This window comes from Gavia stellata, chromosome 22 (genome assembly GCF_030936135.1).
Source record: "Gavia stellata isolate bGavSte3 chromosome 22, bGavSte3.hap2, whole genome shotgun sequence".
NCBI classification, from domain to species: domain Eukaryota; kingdom Metazoa; phylum Chordata; class Aves; order Gaviiformes; family Gaviidae; genus Gavia; species Gavia stellata.
The window spans coordinates 10226633-10243168 of NC_082615.1; the positions used below are offsets into that span (position 1 = coordinate 10226633).

Here is a 16536-nt window from a genome sequence, read left to right on the forward strand (position 1 = left end):
GGTTCCTTTTGCAGATTAAGAATATTCTCAGGTCCTCCAGGAGCAGCAGCCACAATCAGTGCTTTATTTCCACTTGGGTAGGAGACTATTATTTCTGCTTACCTGATTCACTATTAAAGATGAACCCCAACAAGACAGTATCTTTCAACATGAAGCCTGCAACTGTTAGGGACCTTCATCTAGTGCAGAAGGCTTCAGTATGCCACCTCAAACAGCTACTCTGTTCTCTACAATTATTTATCCTAGATTGTCAAATTAAATTCAAGGTACAATCTGTATCTTGGGTACAGGATATCCAAGAAACTTCCTTAAGCCCTATAGCAAAACCTATTGTTAACAAATAAGTTCTTTGGACACAGAGGGAACTGCTTGTGATGGGGACAGAACATACCTAAATCAGTGACAGAAGTTTCTTGAGCCAAACCTTTGAACCACTAAGATCTAAACCAGGAACTGTCACATGAAACCTCACTACCATCTGCTCTGAGTACACCAAAAAAATCTACAGAAACATGGTATACTGGTTAAAAAACCCTACCAAGACAAGATGCTGTCTTACATGCGTAATGACAGGGAAAACCACATGCACACGTTTTAAGAGTTACCAGTCCTGACATTGGTCTTATGTGGCCTACTACAGAATTATTATTTGCTTCGGTTTCTCTTCATATCGGCCAACAGCACACTTGCAAATCACAGCTTTTTCACTTGCATTACCCTTCCTGGAGTACTGTTCCGATTCCCAGCGTATATCTGACCTCATCCTTTCTTCTGTGGACTTTCAATTCATCTCCTTTTTAAAGCTTCAACTACCAACTTCCCTCATGGGCAGAGGAATTTTCCCTTTCTACTTCACACATATTTGTAGATCAGAGACTTTGCTCATATACAGTAACTCCTAGTTGCTAATAAGGCATAATAATAGACTGACTTTCAGAACTACTTAGCAACTCCAGATTCTGGTGTTGAACATAACGTCAGTGCCTCTGAAAATTGCAGCTAATAACAGAGGTATTTAGAGGGATTATTACAAGTGTGGATTTATGTCTTTTACCAGGAATCTAGCTAGCTCAATTATTTTAGTGAGTAAAATCATAGACTAACTCTAATATCATTATGTATACCTTTAATCCAGTCCTATGAAAATTAAACATGAAGAAAATGGATCTGATCCTGAAATTTTTAATCATTAATTTCTACTAAAACAGCTTCTATAAGATTGCAAGCCAGATCTGGTTTTGACATTAAAATAAACTCAATTGTAGTTAACTTGATTCAGATTACTATTAGGATTTTTACTTTAGTGACAAATAATCTGTGATACAGATGTCCAACTATTTTTAATTCAAGTGAGCAAAATTTATAAACATTTCACATCCATTTTGCTTAGTCCACCATATGCTGCTACAATTTCAAAAATCAAAATATGACATTAGACAAGAAGAATTAAATAGACTTACCTATTACTGTGATGTTTAGAATATTGCTAGTTTTTATACCACTGGAGTGGTTATTTCTAGCATCACATTTGTATCCTCTTTTGTCATTTTGTCTAATATTTTCATCCAAGAAAGTAGCATATGTGTCATTAATTACTATTTTCTTAACTTCATTTCCTTTGTAGAATGTGAATGTTATTGGCGGTGTTCCCATCACTGAACGACAGATTAACTGTAGAGGCTTCCCTAACACCACCTCTGGTAAACCACCGACAACAGAAAGAGTTGGCTTGGAGACTGGAGCTAAAAGGGGAATAAAAGAAAAAAATGTTGCAAATTACACTGCTTAAGGCCGAAAGATACAATATTATTTTATATAAAACCTATAAATATACAATATTTAGCTAGTATGCACACACAGCCTATATTGGGAAGCTCTTCCTCATTGATAGAATGGGAGCAAGGGGTGACTTGAATAAAACAAAACTGTAGATAATAAAACATACGTGACTTTGAATAAAATAGCATACAAGGAGAATGTAAAGGCAAACAAAAAAAGGATCAGTGACACAGCTGTGGATCATCCAAACTCCAGAACTAGTTCTGATCCAAGGAGTAAGTCTGTAGAGCAAAAATATATGCAAGTACCATTGCATGTATTACCTGAGATGGATCCTGCAGCACCTAATCAGGGACCTCTGTTTCTGCAGCACAGTGAGTCACAACCCAGTTAATCCCCCTTTACAGACTTGAGAACCGACTGTGCTTGTTCCGTGAGAGGGAAGGAAACTAGGGTGTTTATAATTAGTATGCTGGTGAGGGGGTTGTATTGATAGCAAAAAACTTGGCTTTTCTGGAGTAGAGCTATCCAGATGACATCTGGCTCTCATGGCTTTCTGCCTGGAGGGTCAGGGGAAGGGATTCAAGGCAGACACTGACAGAGTTTCAGATCAAACTGATGAGTGAAAGGTTTGCAGAACATTCCCAGCTCCTGCGAATGGTAATGAATGAGAGTTTATTTGGCACCTAGCAGAATCACGGGAACAGAAGGAAGACATGCTAACTCCCTTCTCCTAGGGCCAGCCCTGGAAAAGTCTGACTTGATTAGATCACGATAGGCCAAATCCTCTACAGCTAAAGATGACAAGCACATCTCACAGAAATTAATATTGCAAGAACTAATAGACACCCTGCTGGTTCATGGGCTAGAGACTGATTCTGTAAAAAGATGTGCTTATTTATAAGCTTACGGTTTTGGTTTTTTCCCCCCACCGCCATGTGGTTCTAAGCCTCTGTATCAACTCACCATAAACATTTATCCTTACAGGTTTGCTCTCCTTGACTATTCCTTTTAATTCAGCTTTACAGATATAGGATCCAGTATCATTCACATTAACTCTCATTGTTAAGTTTGTCGAATTTTTCAACCAGATGTCTCCATTTGAATTTTTCCGTAATATAGAGAAGTTAGCTTTCCGAAAACCACTAATGCTGCAAGTCAAAGTTAATTCTTTATTTTCATCCAGCTTACTCATAGAAGCAGCCAATATTGGCTTGGGGAATAACTCTGCAAGACAAAAGAGAATTAATTAATTCAAACTGAGCCTAAAAGAATACGTCTACCTATCCCAAAGTATACAGAATGAAGGACATACTGAAAATCTACATCAGAGGAAAAAACAATTGCTATTTAAATATAATTATATTTTCAGGGAAAACAGAAGCTTAGCAATCACTTGAAACCACTTCTCATATGTGTTATTTGAAAGTATTGTTTTAGTTGGAAAGTATTAATGGCAGGCAAAAATCAGAAACCGAAATCTAAATCTAAATCGCTTTTAACTTAGGGAAAATTTACACTTGGATCTGGAGGTCACACTTGGATCCTGAGTTCTACCAAATTTAAATTTAAATATTAATCCATTGAGTAAAATCTAAGATGAACAGAGGTGTTACCTGACACAACAACATTCAGTTTGGTGGTTTTAGAAGCTCTCCCTTGCTCCACCTTACACAGGTATTCACCACTGTCCTCTAGAGTAGCTACTACAGAGTATTTCAAAACTTTCTCATCTCGTACACTGTTCAGTATTGTTTTGTTTTTCTGGAGTATGATTTCAATGTCACGCATACGGGCTACCACAGTTGAGCATTCGAACTGTATTCTGTCTCCTTCTGTAATATTACTTGACGGCTTGACATTCAGAGTAGGCTTTATAAATGGTTCTGCAAGAGAATACATATAAACTCATGACCCAACTTTTTAATTATAGCAAGCAAAGAAATGTAAAAAGAAAAGCTAAGCAACTTACCTCTGACTGTAACAAGTGTTTTGTTGCTGTGTTCTGAGCTTTCAAATTCAAGTTTTACACTTCTCCTACCAAAGCAATCAAATTGTAAAATATTATCTCCCTCTTCAACAGAAAACTCCACTACAGAAAAATTTCTGTATGGTTCAAATACAAGTTTTTCTTTAGGTGTTGAATTCATCTTTATCTTCCGGAAAAAGAAATGTAAAGGAGGTACTTCTTCTGGCAGCTCACAACGTAATTTCACAACTTCACCCTCTAAAACTTCTTTTTTCTCAGCAGTCAGGATTGGCTTGGTCATTCCTTGGAAGAGAAGACAATAGAAGAAATAGAACATTACATAACCCTGAAATAAACACTATCTCTGATGACTATGGTAGTGATTTAAGCTAATGAAGAGATGCAAATAATCTGCAAGAACTGAGCTTTTGAAGACGGTTCCTTTGATGTGTGGGTGCATGCCAAGGCACCTTCAAAAGAACAGAATGTCCTTCGAGAGGGTAATACAATCTTGATGCAATGTGTGAAGTATGAAACTTGCTGTTTTGAAGGTAAGACCGCTTCCTCCTCAGTGTTTCCTACTGCCACTCAGAAATGAGCAAGCAAAGAAACTAAATGCCATCCCAACTTCTGTACCTAGAGATGCAGGCCTCTGAAGAAAAATTACGGGCCCTGCACAACCCTGTAACTATTTAATGCTGAACAAATTCTTTCCAAGTTGCTTTTCCAAGGGGAAAAATGTCACTTGCAGTAAAGAACACATGGCTAGAAAGAGTATAGATGGAGATGGCCCCTGTACTCATAAGAGATGAAAGAACAAGACTGATATAACATTGTCTACAAAAGTAGTCCACAGTTGATACCAGCTTTGGCAACGGCTGTCACAAGGTGAGAATCTCTATACATTATTTCCAGCTTTTCCAGTAATCTACCCGCCCCCCATCATTTTTATGATCTATAGGCACAAGCTTTCACATAAAATACTTTCTCTAGCCTAGGGAACAGAGGCTCAGGACAGAGGGGATGGTGGCACAGGAGGCCCAGTTATGTTCCTGACTATCACTGATCTGCCATGTAGCCTTGGGATCGTGATTTCATTTCTGCGCCTTAATACGAGGATTTAGTACTAAACTCTTGTAAAGTACTGTGATGTCTGTAGATAAAAAACACATTGCAAGATATCCTATTTAACACTGACTATTATTACTTCACCTGGAAGGTTGTTCTCTTTTTGTATCTTAGAAAACTGCCGTGTTTGAAGGAATACTCACCTGTTACCCAAACATGTAAGGAGTTACTAGATTTTGTCTTTCCGCCTGCTTCCACAGTACATTCATAGTCTCCTGTATCTGAAGATCTAGCCATAGATATTTCATATTGTGCATCTCCTTTGTCTGATACAGTCATGAACACAAGCTTGCCATCCTTAAAAATTGTAAAGTTATGCTTCAGCTGGAAATCGGTACTTTTGCTAATATCAGCATGGCAGACAATTGACATAGGAGCTCCATTCTTTACTTTGACAGATGGCTGAACCTTGATTTCAACTGTGTTGAAAGTAAATACTTGATGGAAAAAATAAAAAAAGTTATATTTATTTCCAATTAGTTCAACATAATACTGTTATCTCAAGCTGCTACATTTTAATCACAAAAATTAATTCATTGTACCCTAGTAGCAGGTGTTACAATTTTTGTAGTCAGATCTCACAGAAGTTGACGGTGGCAGCAGCTTTACCTTCCACTGCACTGATATACTAGAGGCAACTACTGATTGTCACAGCACACACCATCCATCTGCTCAGTCTTTGCCTTGGGGTACTGAGAAAATCATTGATTTGACCATGCTCATGGCCAAAGCTACTAAATTCCCTAGAAGACACAGAGGATACTGGAATAGGTTTGCAGCTACTTCTTGGTTTTCCTTATTTCTCATGGTTTGTTGTCTTCAACTCTAATTGGCAGGAGATCTGCGAGGTAAGCAAAATTTGTATTTATACTTGTCTGAATAAACGGAAAAATGACAGTAAAACCCTGTTTAGAGTTGTATTAAACCCCAAGCCAATTCATCCTCAATTAGCAGAAATCCCTGGAGTTATCCCAGTATTTTTTACCTGAAAGTAAGGTTAGGGTTATGTCATTCAGCAAATTCCACTTTAAACATGTAACTCACAAGCTTGGGATAATCTTGTATCTCTAGTTTAGGATAACTAGAGCATTAACAGAAGATATTCAAGTTCAATTTCTGCAAGCAAACATGTACATGCCTAACTTTACATTGGTGGCAGTCTAGCAATCATACTCTCAAGAGTCCTTAGCAATCATACACTGATTAATTCAAATATAGAATCATATTAGAAGCAATGCTTTCAATTAATTTAGATATGTTAGCCCCTGAAAAAAATATACTGAATACAATATTCCTATTAAAAAAATTAAAAATTGATAAGCACTTTAAGAAATGAAGTTTATAATAGCATTTTTATATATATAGTGCTTCTGTGTTTATAACCCCAGCAATGATAAATAATTTGTAGCTTAAAATTTTATAATTATTAGAATCCTGGTATAATTAATATTTTTATTCACACAGCTAGATGAACAAGTATACAGAAAGATTTATGAGTTCATTCACTTTCCCTCCCTTTAGAACTTACAGCTTTTGGGTATGCCCATTTTGGCCAGGATTTGTATTAGAAATTTGCTACTAGAACAGGAAAACTTTCCTGCATCTAAAGAGGTCCCTTGCCATGTACACTTATCAGCTATTTATAAATTGTCCTTGCTAGAGAGAGTTTTGGGCATAAAACCAATGCAAAAATTGTGAACTTTTGCATGTGAATAGACTACATGACAGTAAGAAGCAATAATTTCTCCCTAGCAATGGAAAAAAGGAAGTATACAGAGTATACGTGCTGGAAGTCAGCAGGCTGATAACGTAAAAAGTAAATGCATTCCTTTCAGAACACAAGTTCTGTGCTCTGCTCAGACATAATCTTCTCTTTTGCAAGAAAAAGAGGAAGGGAGAGTGACCTTAACTTATATTCTATAATTTTACCCCACCTCCTTGCTTGTGGGCATGAGAGGTTTTTAAAGACCAAAACAAAATGCTAGTAATTAAATTTCCTCTCCCATCTCTTCTCTTGTATGCCTCAGTAAAGCAAATTACTCTAGGAAAGATTTTACCAAAACATTTATTAAAGTATGAGCAGCACCTCTCTCATTTAAACACTATACCAAGAAACATCACCAAGTAATACCTTTTTTTTTTTCATGGCCAAATTTTGTACTGAGCTATAGTACAGCAAATCCAGATAAACTCTGTTATGGATGCACACCAACAACTGAGGAATTAGTTAAATTATTTATTTTAAATTTGTGTATGAAAAAAACCTATCATTACCTACCTCTCTCCTGAGCGAAAAGTTCTGAACCTGGAAAAAAATGAAAAGGAATGTTATTTTCAAAGCTTACAGATTGAGAGACAGTCATGAGAAACAGTAAAAAGCCTCAACAAACCCCAAACAAACCAGAAACACATGTACCCACCCAGCTATTTAGTTATCAAACTTACACTGCAAGAAAATCACCAGAAGAGCAAGATACATCTCGTTCCTGAAGAACAGACACTTAATTCCAAAATAAAACAATATTCATCATCAGACGTGATGGCTCCAGGTACCAAAAACAGGTTATGTTTTTTTCTGTTGTTGTTTTATGGAAACAGATCAAATTTTGCCATTAAAATTTGTAAGTTTTCCCAGATCTTCAACAGAAACTGGCTAGATCAAGTAATCGTTCCCATTACTGGAAACTGGAAATGGCAAACAATGAGAATCTATCTGCTGCTCACAGACAGATTACTGTTCAGGAAGTGACTGGACTTTTCCTGAGGGCGCCACCAAATGCATTTGCTTTGTTTAATTTCTTAAGGTGTATTAAAAAAACAAGAAGTTCCAATGACATTTATCCTGCAGTTCCTGTCAATACGGGTATTTTTAAGTCACGATTAACCATTTACAAACACAAATTACCTTCACTATTTGACCTCAGCAGATCCTTGAGCAAATACTTCCCTTCATCCTGACATGGAGAGCTCTTTCAGAGTATTCACATGTACGTAATTACTAATTTTTCCCTTTTACTTCCATTTCTAGGTGTCTCATCTTTGCTGTGGCAAAGAACAGCTTTACTGTAGGGTGCACAATAAATTCAAATTATCTCAGAAACCGTAACTACTGTTGTGTTAGACTAGAATATTGACAAGCGGACCTCTCATACCACAGTCATATATCAAAAACATGGAACTACACAAGATTTTATTTTATGTAGTTAGGACAGTGCAAAACATACACAATCATAAAACTTAAACCCCACAAGAAAAGAACTGGTTGGAGTTTCACTTCTCAGCAGAAATCTGAAGCAGCACTGGCATAATCTGAAATAGAGAATACGCTGGAGCAACAGTTAAATCTGCTACTAGCTTGACACTGTTCGAATTCAGGCATCCCTGAGAGCTCTGCTGACCTTTTCCGGGTTGTTTATTTTTTTGCAATGATTTAAGTAGCCTGAAAATATGACAGCCAGCCTGAAATCAGGGATGATTAATTCTGCATCCAAAACACTGAAAGCAGAAATCAAGCAAATGTGATCAGAGGAAGAGGAGTTGGAAAACATTCTACTTCAGCATTTTGCCCTCAATTTCCACTGGTATAAATGTCTGCGTGAGATACAGTAAGAAGCTGATACAAAATTCAGAACACTTGAGTTACTCAACTTCCTTTAACAAAATGGAGGGGTTTTTTTCTGATTATGGATGAAAGCCTGAAGAAAGTAAAAAGCCTGAAGAAAGCGTAAATGCAAGTAAATCAGTAGCCATCAGCTTTGATTTAGGTGGAATTGTTCTGAAGACTAGTTTTGAAAAAAAGTAAGATGTAATCATTATCCAAAATCTCATTACCGTGACCAGTTGCTTGATATTTAAATGGAGAGGGAATGGGAGAGATGGGCAGAACGAGGAAAGCAAGAGGATTACAGAGATACTGTCCTGTCCCTATCGCTCCTCTTCTACTTTTCTTACTTTGGTACTATAATTTTTTGTATGAATGCGCTTTTAATCTTAAATAATCTGACATTGCAGAAGTGGCAGATTAAAGCATCAATTTCATTTTTCCAGAAAAAATTTACTCTGTAACTTTTAGGAATTCAATGTTCAGTACCTTTCAGTTGTTCAGGATATTCCTTTCCCAGTTTATCAGTCCACTTTTAAGTCAGACTTAAGTCATTCCCTTTGAGCCCTAACACTGACTCAGTCTACTGGCTTGATAAATTGAGTTGAAATCATGCCCTTCAAAAAGTGTTTCCTAAGTTGTGTGTCCCAGAACTCCCTAAGTAGTGATTTAAGTATTCTTGGAAATCGAGTGCTCAACTCTTAATCCCTTAGTTTCTTTCCTTTGTAGAAAGAGCCAATGCTTTCCTTTACTTCCAGTTACATTTTCTAGGCTTGTTAAAACACTGCTTAAAACAGTACTAAATACATTCACAGAAGTCTATAAATAAGACCTACAGTTCTCACAAGCTTCACTGTTTATATGAACCCCCTTTTTTTTTCCTCCTGGGGTTAATGAAAACTCTATTTTTCCCCAAAAAACAATAGTTTAAAGCTCTAAGTGTACTTTTATGCTTGTATTACACACCTAAGTGTGGCATTTTGCAAAAGGAAATAGGAGGGAAATACTCATCTGTTTAACAATGTATTGGCAATATGAACAAGCACCTATCTAGCCATTTTGCAGGGAGGGAATACAGAATGGCACAATAGTCATAGCAGTTAATGACTAAGAAGTAAGCTGGTTAACTAGCAATAGTATTTGTTCTGCTTAATCCAGTCTGTTTGAAATACACCACCAACACAGGACTGATGGTTTGGCTGGTTGCCAACAATGGTCTCCAGAGCCAGGTAAAGGAAAAGAGGAGGAGGATACATGGCAGGTGGAGAACAAAGGTAGATCAACTTTTGCTATTGATAACAAAAAATAGGAAGGAAGGAGATTTCCCCCTTCCCCCATGAAAGAATTCAGCAGAACATACAAAGCTCAGCAAAACCACACCAGTCTTTCCCACGGGGGGGACAAAGGCTCTCCTCTTAGGCACAGCAAGGGAAGGAGAAAGTGGGTGTGGGCCAATAACCTTCAGGGTGAGCCAATACGGTTAAGAACCAGGCTAGTTTCAGACTGAGGTGGAAAGGCCAGCTTTTAGGATGAACTAGGTCAGGAGTAAGGTTTAATGGTGCCAAAACCTGAGGCTGTTGTGAGATGTCACTCCAAAGTGAAGGATGTTCCATGAGATCTCACAGGGTGATTACACTATCATATTCTTGATAAATCCTCAACATTGCCCTGGAGAGGAAAATCTAGCTGGTATTGACCATAATCCAAGAAGTAAATTCAACTGCAGGAATTTAAGCCAAAATATCATTAAACTTGGGAGAAAAGCATTTCAAACACAAAAGAATGGCTTGAGACAGTCTTCCATTGTTAAACTGGAAATCAGAGAGACTCAGAGAATTTAAATTTAAAAGTACCTGTGCCAGTAATACAGCTGCATATTTTCCTAACAGTCATCTTACTGTAATCTCTTAAAATATGTTTTTCTGAAATACGTAAGATCAAAGTTATTCTAATATACATCATATAAAGAACTCTATTCAGTCCCTATTATATTTCTGGGGAAAGTAGGATTGACCTCAAAAATGCAACACACCTTCTGAGGCAGACAGAATAGTCATTATAATCTGATGCAATGCCCTTTGAAACCTATGGGAATCATTACATTCAATCTACTGCTCAATGAATCGGACCCTTAAACATTAAAGCTGTGCTCATGTAGGAAATCACAATTCCTGTTTCTGCTGGCTGGGCCCCCTGCTACTTGCTTACATACGACATTTCCTAAAAACCATCAGCTCTGTAATCTGAACAGACCTTTGCCTAAAATCAGAGGCAAAGCCTATTTTCCTAAGGGCAAAATGCTGAATAAGATTTTCAAATGTTTCCCTCTGGAAATACAATGTTTTCAGCCAGTCCCTTACGACAGGAAAGGAAGCTAGGAGTTCACACCACATTTCAGCTGTTTGTTTTCATTTGCTCTCCAGCCGGCTGGCATGACAGTAAAGAGCTAACTGCAGTGCCGATCTTTAGGACTGACATCTTACTTCCTCACAGAGCACATGCTGATTCCAGCGAATCTTCTGGGGCCCCTAAACTTTGTCTTCTGGTCTCAAATGCTCAGTTCCTGATGGGAGTTCCACTTTCTTCAGAAAAGATGAAGTCTCTGCACGTGTTGCCTTCAAGTTCTATCTATCTCACTGATTTACTGACAAAACATTTCTCTTAACACATTCCGGGGTCATCAAATCTTTCCCCTGATAATGGAAGCTCCACATAATTTCTTGTATAAGTTCACTGATTTTAAAAGCAGTTAATTGCTATAGAGGTGTATCTACAAATATTTGGGATTTTCTAAATTTTATTTTAAAATTTATTAAAATTCAGAGATCTGTGTCTGTCTGTACTGAAGCCAACACAAGCTTTCCAATAACTAAATCAATAGAAAAGCAGCTCTGATTTCTAATCCCCCAATCCCTGACACATATAATTGTTTAATTGTTTTGGCTCCTTACAACTGTGAACTATTTTGCTTAATTATCACTTCCTGTTTCAGTATACTCATAGATAATAGAATTATAACAAACGCTGCTGTTTTCACAAGTCTAGACAAATCCCTGGGGAACTGGGAATGAACCGAGTTTGTTCTACATATATTTTTGGGGTATATTGTCTTCTCTTGAATGTAGGGCACCTGCATCATTTGTCTTTATTTTAAAAGTGTCTCTTTATACCTCCCTCAAGAAGAATAAAAAATTAATTTTATCCCTGGATTTTTGAATATTTACAAAGAACATTACAGAAATGAACTTTTTTTTTTTTTCAGAAGTCTAGAAGTTCTATAATTTACAGAAACCCTAGATTGCCGAAAGCCTGTGCTTCTCAGAATAAATTGCATTTCACAATGGCACCATCTACTGGGAGATGGCCACTGCAGCAAAGCACAGTGTGGTTCCCTTCCGCAATTATGAGTCCTGATATCCAACACCTCCTCCAAATGGCAATATAAATTAGATCCAGAAACGCAACTGAAGGAAGCAGGAAGGTGATAATGAGAGAATATCACTGAGGCTTTCACACTGAAATTTTTCTTTTGAATACAACAGGAGCTAATTATTACTATTTGGCTTTACGCTTCCTTACTGATATGGTGTCACACTGAAAAGAACACAAGGAATCTCAATTTGTGACTTGTATTTCATGTAGCACAGCCTTCCAGGTACCTTAGAAATTCATGCATACAAAAGGAGAGAAATTCTTTCTTTCAGAGGTATGAAATCTTTGTTGGTTTACATTATGATCGCGGTGGTCTCATACCACCTCGCAAACTTTCTCTCACATACGTAAGGGACTGATTCTACACCTTGAGGACATTTTTAACTGCTGTCTTCTACTGGGTTAACAAGTTCCTGAGATTAGAAACAGACATTGCAGACTGTGTCACTATTGCACAGCGTGCTTATCTGGCAACATACCAGAATTTGCACTTGTTTTGCTTAACATCCAGCATTCCTGGATCCAGCAGAAAACCAGCCTCAAGCTCTACAATAATATTCATCACAGAGTATGGACAGTGCCAGAGAAAAGGTCAGAACCTTCTGGCTGGAGCAGGGATTAATTCTGCAAATATTTTTCCTTCTCTGTACATTCCCATTGTTTTTGTATTGCTTGATGATTCTCCAAGCTTTATTCCACATCAGTTTCATAAGTAAAATTCAGTTGGTAGTTACTTAACAAGCTGATCCAAGTTGACAGAAAATCTTTCAGCAGACTTTACACAAACCGAGAGGAAGAATTTATCTGCTTCCTGACCTGCAGCAGGTGTTCACACACAGCCATTGCTGCTACTGATAACTTCTGGTTAGGATGCACCAAGGGGCAGATACTCCTCAGAGTATACAACCAAAAGTCTGAAAAGGGCTGGAAAACAGACATAGTCCTGGCAGGTTTCTTCTCCCCCCCCCCCCCCCCCCCCTTTTTTAATTTAGTGCATTAAGTATTCAAAGTTTAAAAAAAAAAAAATTCATCAGAGGTTAGGAAGAGCTGTTAAAATTGCATCTACGAGTTTGTAAAGAAGGTTGATTAAGAGCGTACTTGTTATTTTTCAACCCGTAGTTTCTCATAGCAATTCCTGAACACATTTGTCTGAAAGACTTTTCAGACAGTGATGTCAGAATTTATCCCAAGAGAAATGCATTAGTAGCCCACGTGTCTCATCAAAATTTTTTCTCTTTTTACTTTTTTTTGGGTGGAAGGGGTAGAGGAGTCAGGGGGAAGATATACCATTTAAAAATATTTCACCTTTGGGGGATCTGGGAGCTGCTATGTTAATCAAACTGGGTACCCAAAAGTTCCCTTCACCTGCTGACATGTTCCTTGCAACCTGCAGTTCATTGAAAACCATTCACTACATTAAAATTCTCATTCAGAACCTGAGGATCGCTGCAAGAAATTTAAAGATATCTTAAATATGCATATAGAAGAGATCCCTTCCTCTTCTACTCTTACTTGTCCTCTAGAAAAACAATCTTCTCACAGTCAAATACCAAGTAGTTAAAATAAACACCAGACTTGCCACCGCAGCCATTTTGAGTAGGAGTGTAAAAATACGGTATTCAGTGATGATCTAGCTATATCAGTAAAACCTTTTCGCAGACAAAACAGAAGTGCTTAATTTAATTCATCACCAGACAAAACTGTCAGTATATGGTGATTTCTAGCAAAGCCTTCTGCAGACATCTACAGTAGCAGATGCTCTTCCAGAATGGAGGACCTCTCAGGATGAGAAACTGGGACTGGGAATGACTTTTATAATTCTGCTGAAACATGCAACTTTCCCTGGAAGCCTATAATAGGACAGATACGGTGTGAAGCCTTCACAGCCTTACTACAGAATGCTCTCATACTATTTTCATTCTCAAGTCAAGGAATTGACACTGTGAATGAAAGCTCGGTTTGACTTTTATTCTCTTCCACCTGCTTGCCTGAGGCAGAATATTGTCACAGCACCAAGTGATACATATCTACCTTTCAGACTTTTTAACTTACTTGTTTTGGCTGGATGACTTCTGTTCATTACTTTTTGTTAAATTTATTCAGTTCTTCCTACATATAGAATCACATTAATTCCAGGCAGGAAACTTGTAAATCTAATAAAAAGGGAACTCCAAGCTCGCACAATATCTTACTGATGCTGTAGAACTCTATGTATACATGCTGAACTGATCAACATCGTATTAGTCCAAAGCCAATAGCCAACTCTGCCAAAACACCAATCAACATAGAAGTAAACTGTGTTTACTACTATCCAGGACACTCTTCAAGAGGTTAATGAGCTAGTTAGTATTCAACGTTAAAGTCAGCATTCAAAACCTCACGGAAAGGTAACGCCAAGGGCTAATTTTGCCTTCTTTCCCTGTCTCACATTGACAATATGGCCAACTGGATGCCATATGGACAATATGGATGCTGTTCTCCTTGCTGAAAGGCAAAATAAGACAGTAACATTTTGTCTCAGACTGATGCTACAGGATTTAATGAAGCTCATTCTCTTAAATTTGGGACACTTCCAGCACATGTGGAAAAAATACTACCTTAAAACCTTTTACAAAGCTGGCATAAAGATGCTATCCACCTTCAGATCTGTTGAATACTCATCTCAATTATATTCACATAAACCAGCAGAAATGAAAAGCATTATTCCAAGAGTAGTGCTTGAGAAAAATAATGCATCATTGGCACGCACAACTCCCATGAGTACACATAGTCCGTCGGATTATGCTTTAACAAAATTGTAGTACATCCAGCCCTTCCTTGCCCTATAGGACTGAGTAGTCAAGTAAATTTTCCTGGAAGCTTCTTTATATCAACATAACTTAATCATTTACACGATGAACCTCACCTGAAGTCTCATTGTCTAACCAGTACATGTTATTACTCCCCTAGTGGTGATCGAGCAATTGCAGTCTGGCTTTTATACAAACGTCACCAGTAAGCCTCAGCTACCAAATCCTGTCATAACGGTTCAAAAATCTGTTTGCATAGGAAGTGTCTCTATTAATGCTTTGCAAAGCAATTATAAAAGTTGAAAAGTAAACAGATATTTGAGAAGATGAAACAGCTAGGCGTAAGTATTGGACAGTTAATGCAACGCAGTTCTTCCAGTTGAGATGAATGGGACATGCCAAGGAAAACATATTCCCTCCTACTTCAGCCCCTAAACACAAATTTAAAGGAAAACAAAACAAAACAAACAAAACAAAACCCAAAACAAACATTGAGGGCATAGATGCGCTGACCTACAAGTTCTCCACCCAAGGTAAGAGAGAGAGCAGGGCTGCTTGGTGGAGTCCAGACCAGCCAAGAAAGGCATAAACAGTTCTGGAAGAGCTCTCCTCACTTCCCAAACAGAAACCAGTGCTCTGAACCAGCACTTGTCTTCCCTGGGTACCCAGGCCACGCATCCTGAGGGAGCAACCAAGCTCTGCACACACACCAGCTAAAGCTGCTGCACGTGAGAGACCCTGGTGACAACTAAACTTCTCTTTTGTAAAAGGTACAGACAGATTCACTGCCCACAGTAACTATTTGCCATTACACACACACACACAAAATTAATCAGCTTAGAAAAAGTAAAGCGTTCAGTTCCGGGTGAGCGATGTCAGCCCGCCCCTCAGGGGCTTCACAGGGCAGGAGGAGTAAGAGGCGCCCGGCGGCTTAAGGGCTCCAGGCGCTCTCCACAGCCAGCCGTCAGCTGTATGGGAGGCGGACGGCAGCCCACAGCCCCTCCCGCCTTCACACACCGGGCCAGGCCGCCCTGCCCGCGCCTCAGGGGGAAGGGAGGGCCGTCCAGGCCGCCTCACCGCCCGCAGGCACGAGTGGAGCGCCGCGAGGGCCCCGAAGCCGCCGGCGGGACCGACGGAGGCGGCGGGCGGCTGCGCGCGGGCTTCGCGCCACAGCCCCTCAGAGCCTCCCGGCGGCTGCCCCGGGCCGGCCGCGCCCCCCGCCCGGCGGGAGGGTGTGGCGCCGGGCTCCGCCTCAGCTTTCGGGACACCTCTCCGCCGCCGTCAGCTGGCCGCGAGCGTCTTAAGGACTTCTTTGTGGTTTTCTGGCAACGAACAGGCTCCCACGACAGGAAAACGCACAAACCCTCCCAGTTGTTCACCTGACAGCTGCATTTTTATACATGCTTCCTGCCAGCTGCAAAAAAATATGCCAGTCTTGTGGTTAGTTGTCAGCATTTCCACATAAGAAACATTTGTGAGGGCAGGGTGGAGGTTGTCTTCAAAAAAAATTAAAAAAAAAAAATTAAAACAACAAACCAAGGAGGAAGGAAGTTGCACACAAAATTCTGTGAGGGAACTTTACAATGCTGCAACAAATCAGGCTTGGGGGGGGGTTCTGTACTACACAGGAGGAGAGGACAGACTCGTAGGGCCTTGTTTTGTTACCCCCAAAAACTGAGACAAAGAAATAAGGCAAGGATCACAACACCACTTCTAAGGCATTCTCCGTATAAGTAGTTACCCTTCACGTACAACAGGGCCTGGAGTTCTTCAGAAGGCATTGCCCATGTATAGCTGAAGATTACACTTACTTTGCCCAGAGGATGACAAGTAAAGAA

The 16536-nt window shown here is 39.1% G+C and overlaps 1 protein-coding gene across 6 annotated transcripts in view; it reads right to left on the minus strand.

Annotated features, from left to right (window-relative positions):
* PECAM1 (platelet and endothelial cell adhesion molecule 1) overlaps nt 1-10370 on the minus strand; it is a 35323-nt gene extending 24953 nt beyond the window's left edge. For 5 of the 6 annotated variants that reach the window (XM_059828243.1, XM_059828242.1, XM_059828241.1 and 2 more), the window contains exons 1-7: nt 7322-7558; nt 7155-7181; nt 5020-5313; nt 3752-4051; nt 3396-3665; nt 2746-3006; nt 1461-1742 (exon numbers count right to left, since the gene is read on the minus strand). In XM_059828243.1, the coding sequence (XP_059684226.1) occupies nt 1461-1742; nt 2746-3006; nt 3396-3665; nt 3752-4051; nt 5020-5313; nt 7155-7181; nt 7322-7355 (1468 nt within the window). In that variant the 5' untranslated portion in view covers nt 7356-7558. Of the gene's footprint in view, nt 1-1460; nt 1743-2745; nt 3007-3395; nt 3666-3751; nt 4052-5019; nt 5314-7154; nt 7182-7321; nt 7559-10330 lie in introns of those variants that run through there. The other variant, XM_059828240.1, reaches the window with a different exon arrangement.
* Between the last annotated feature and the right edge of the window lie 6166 nt (nt 10371-16536).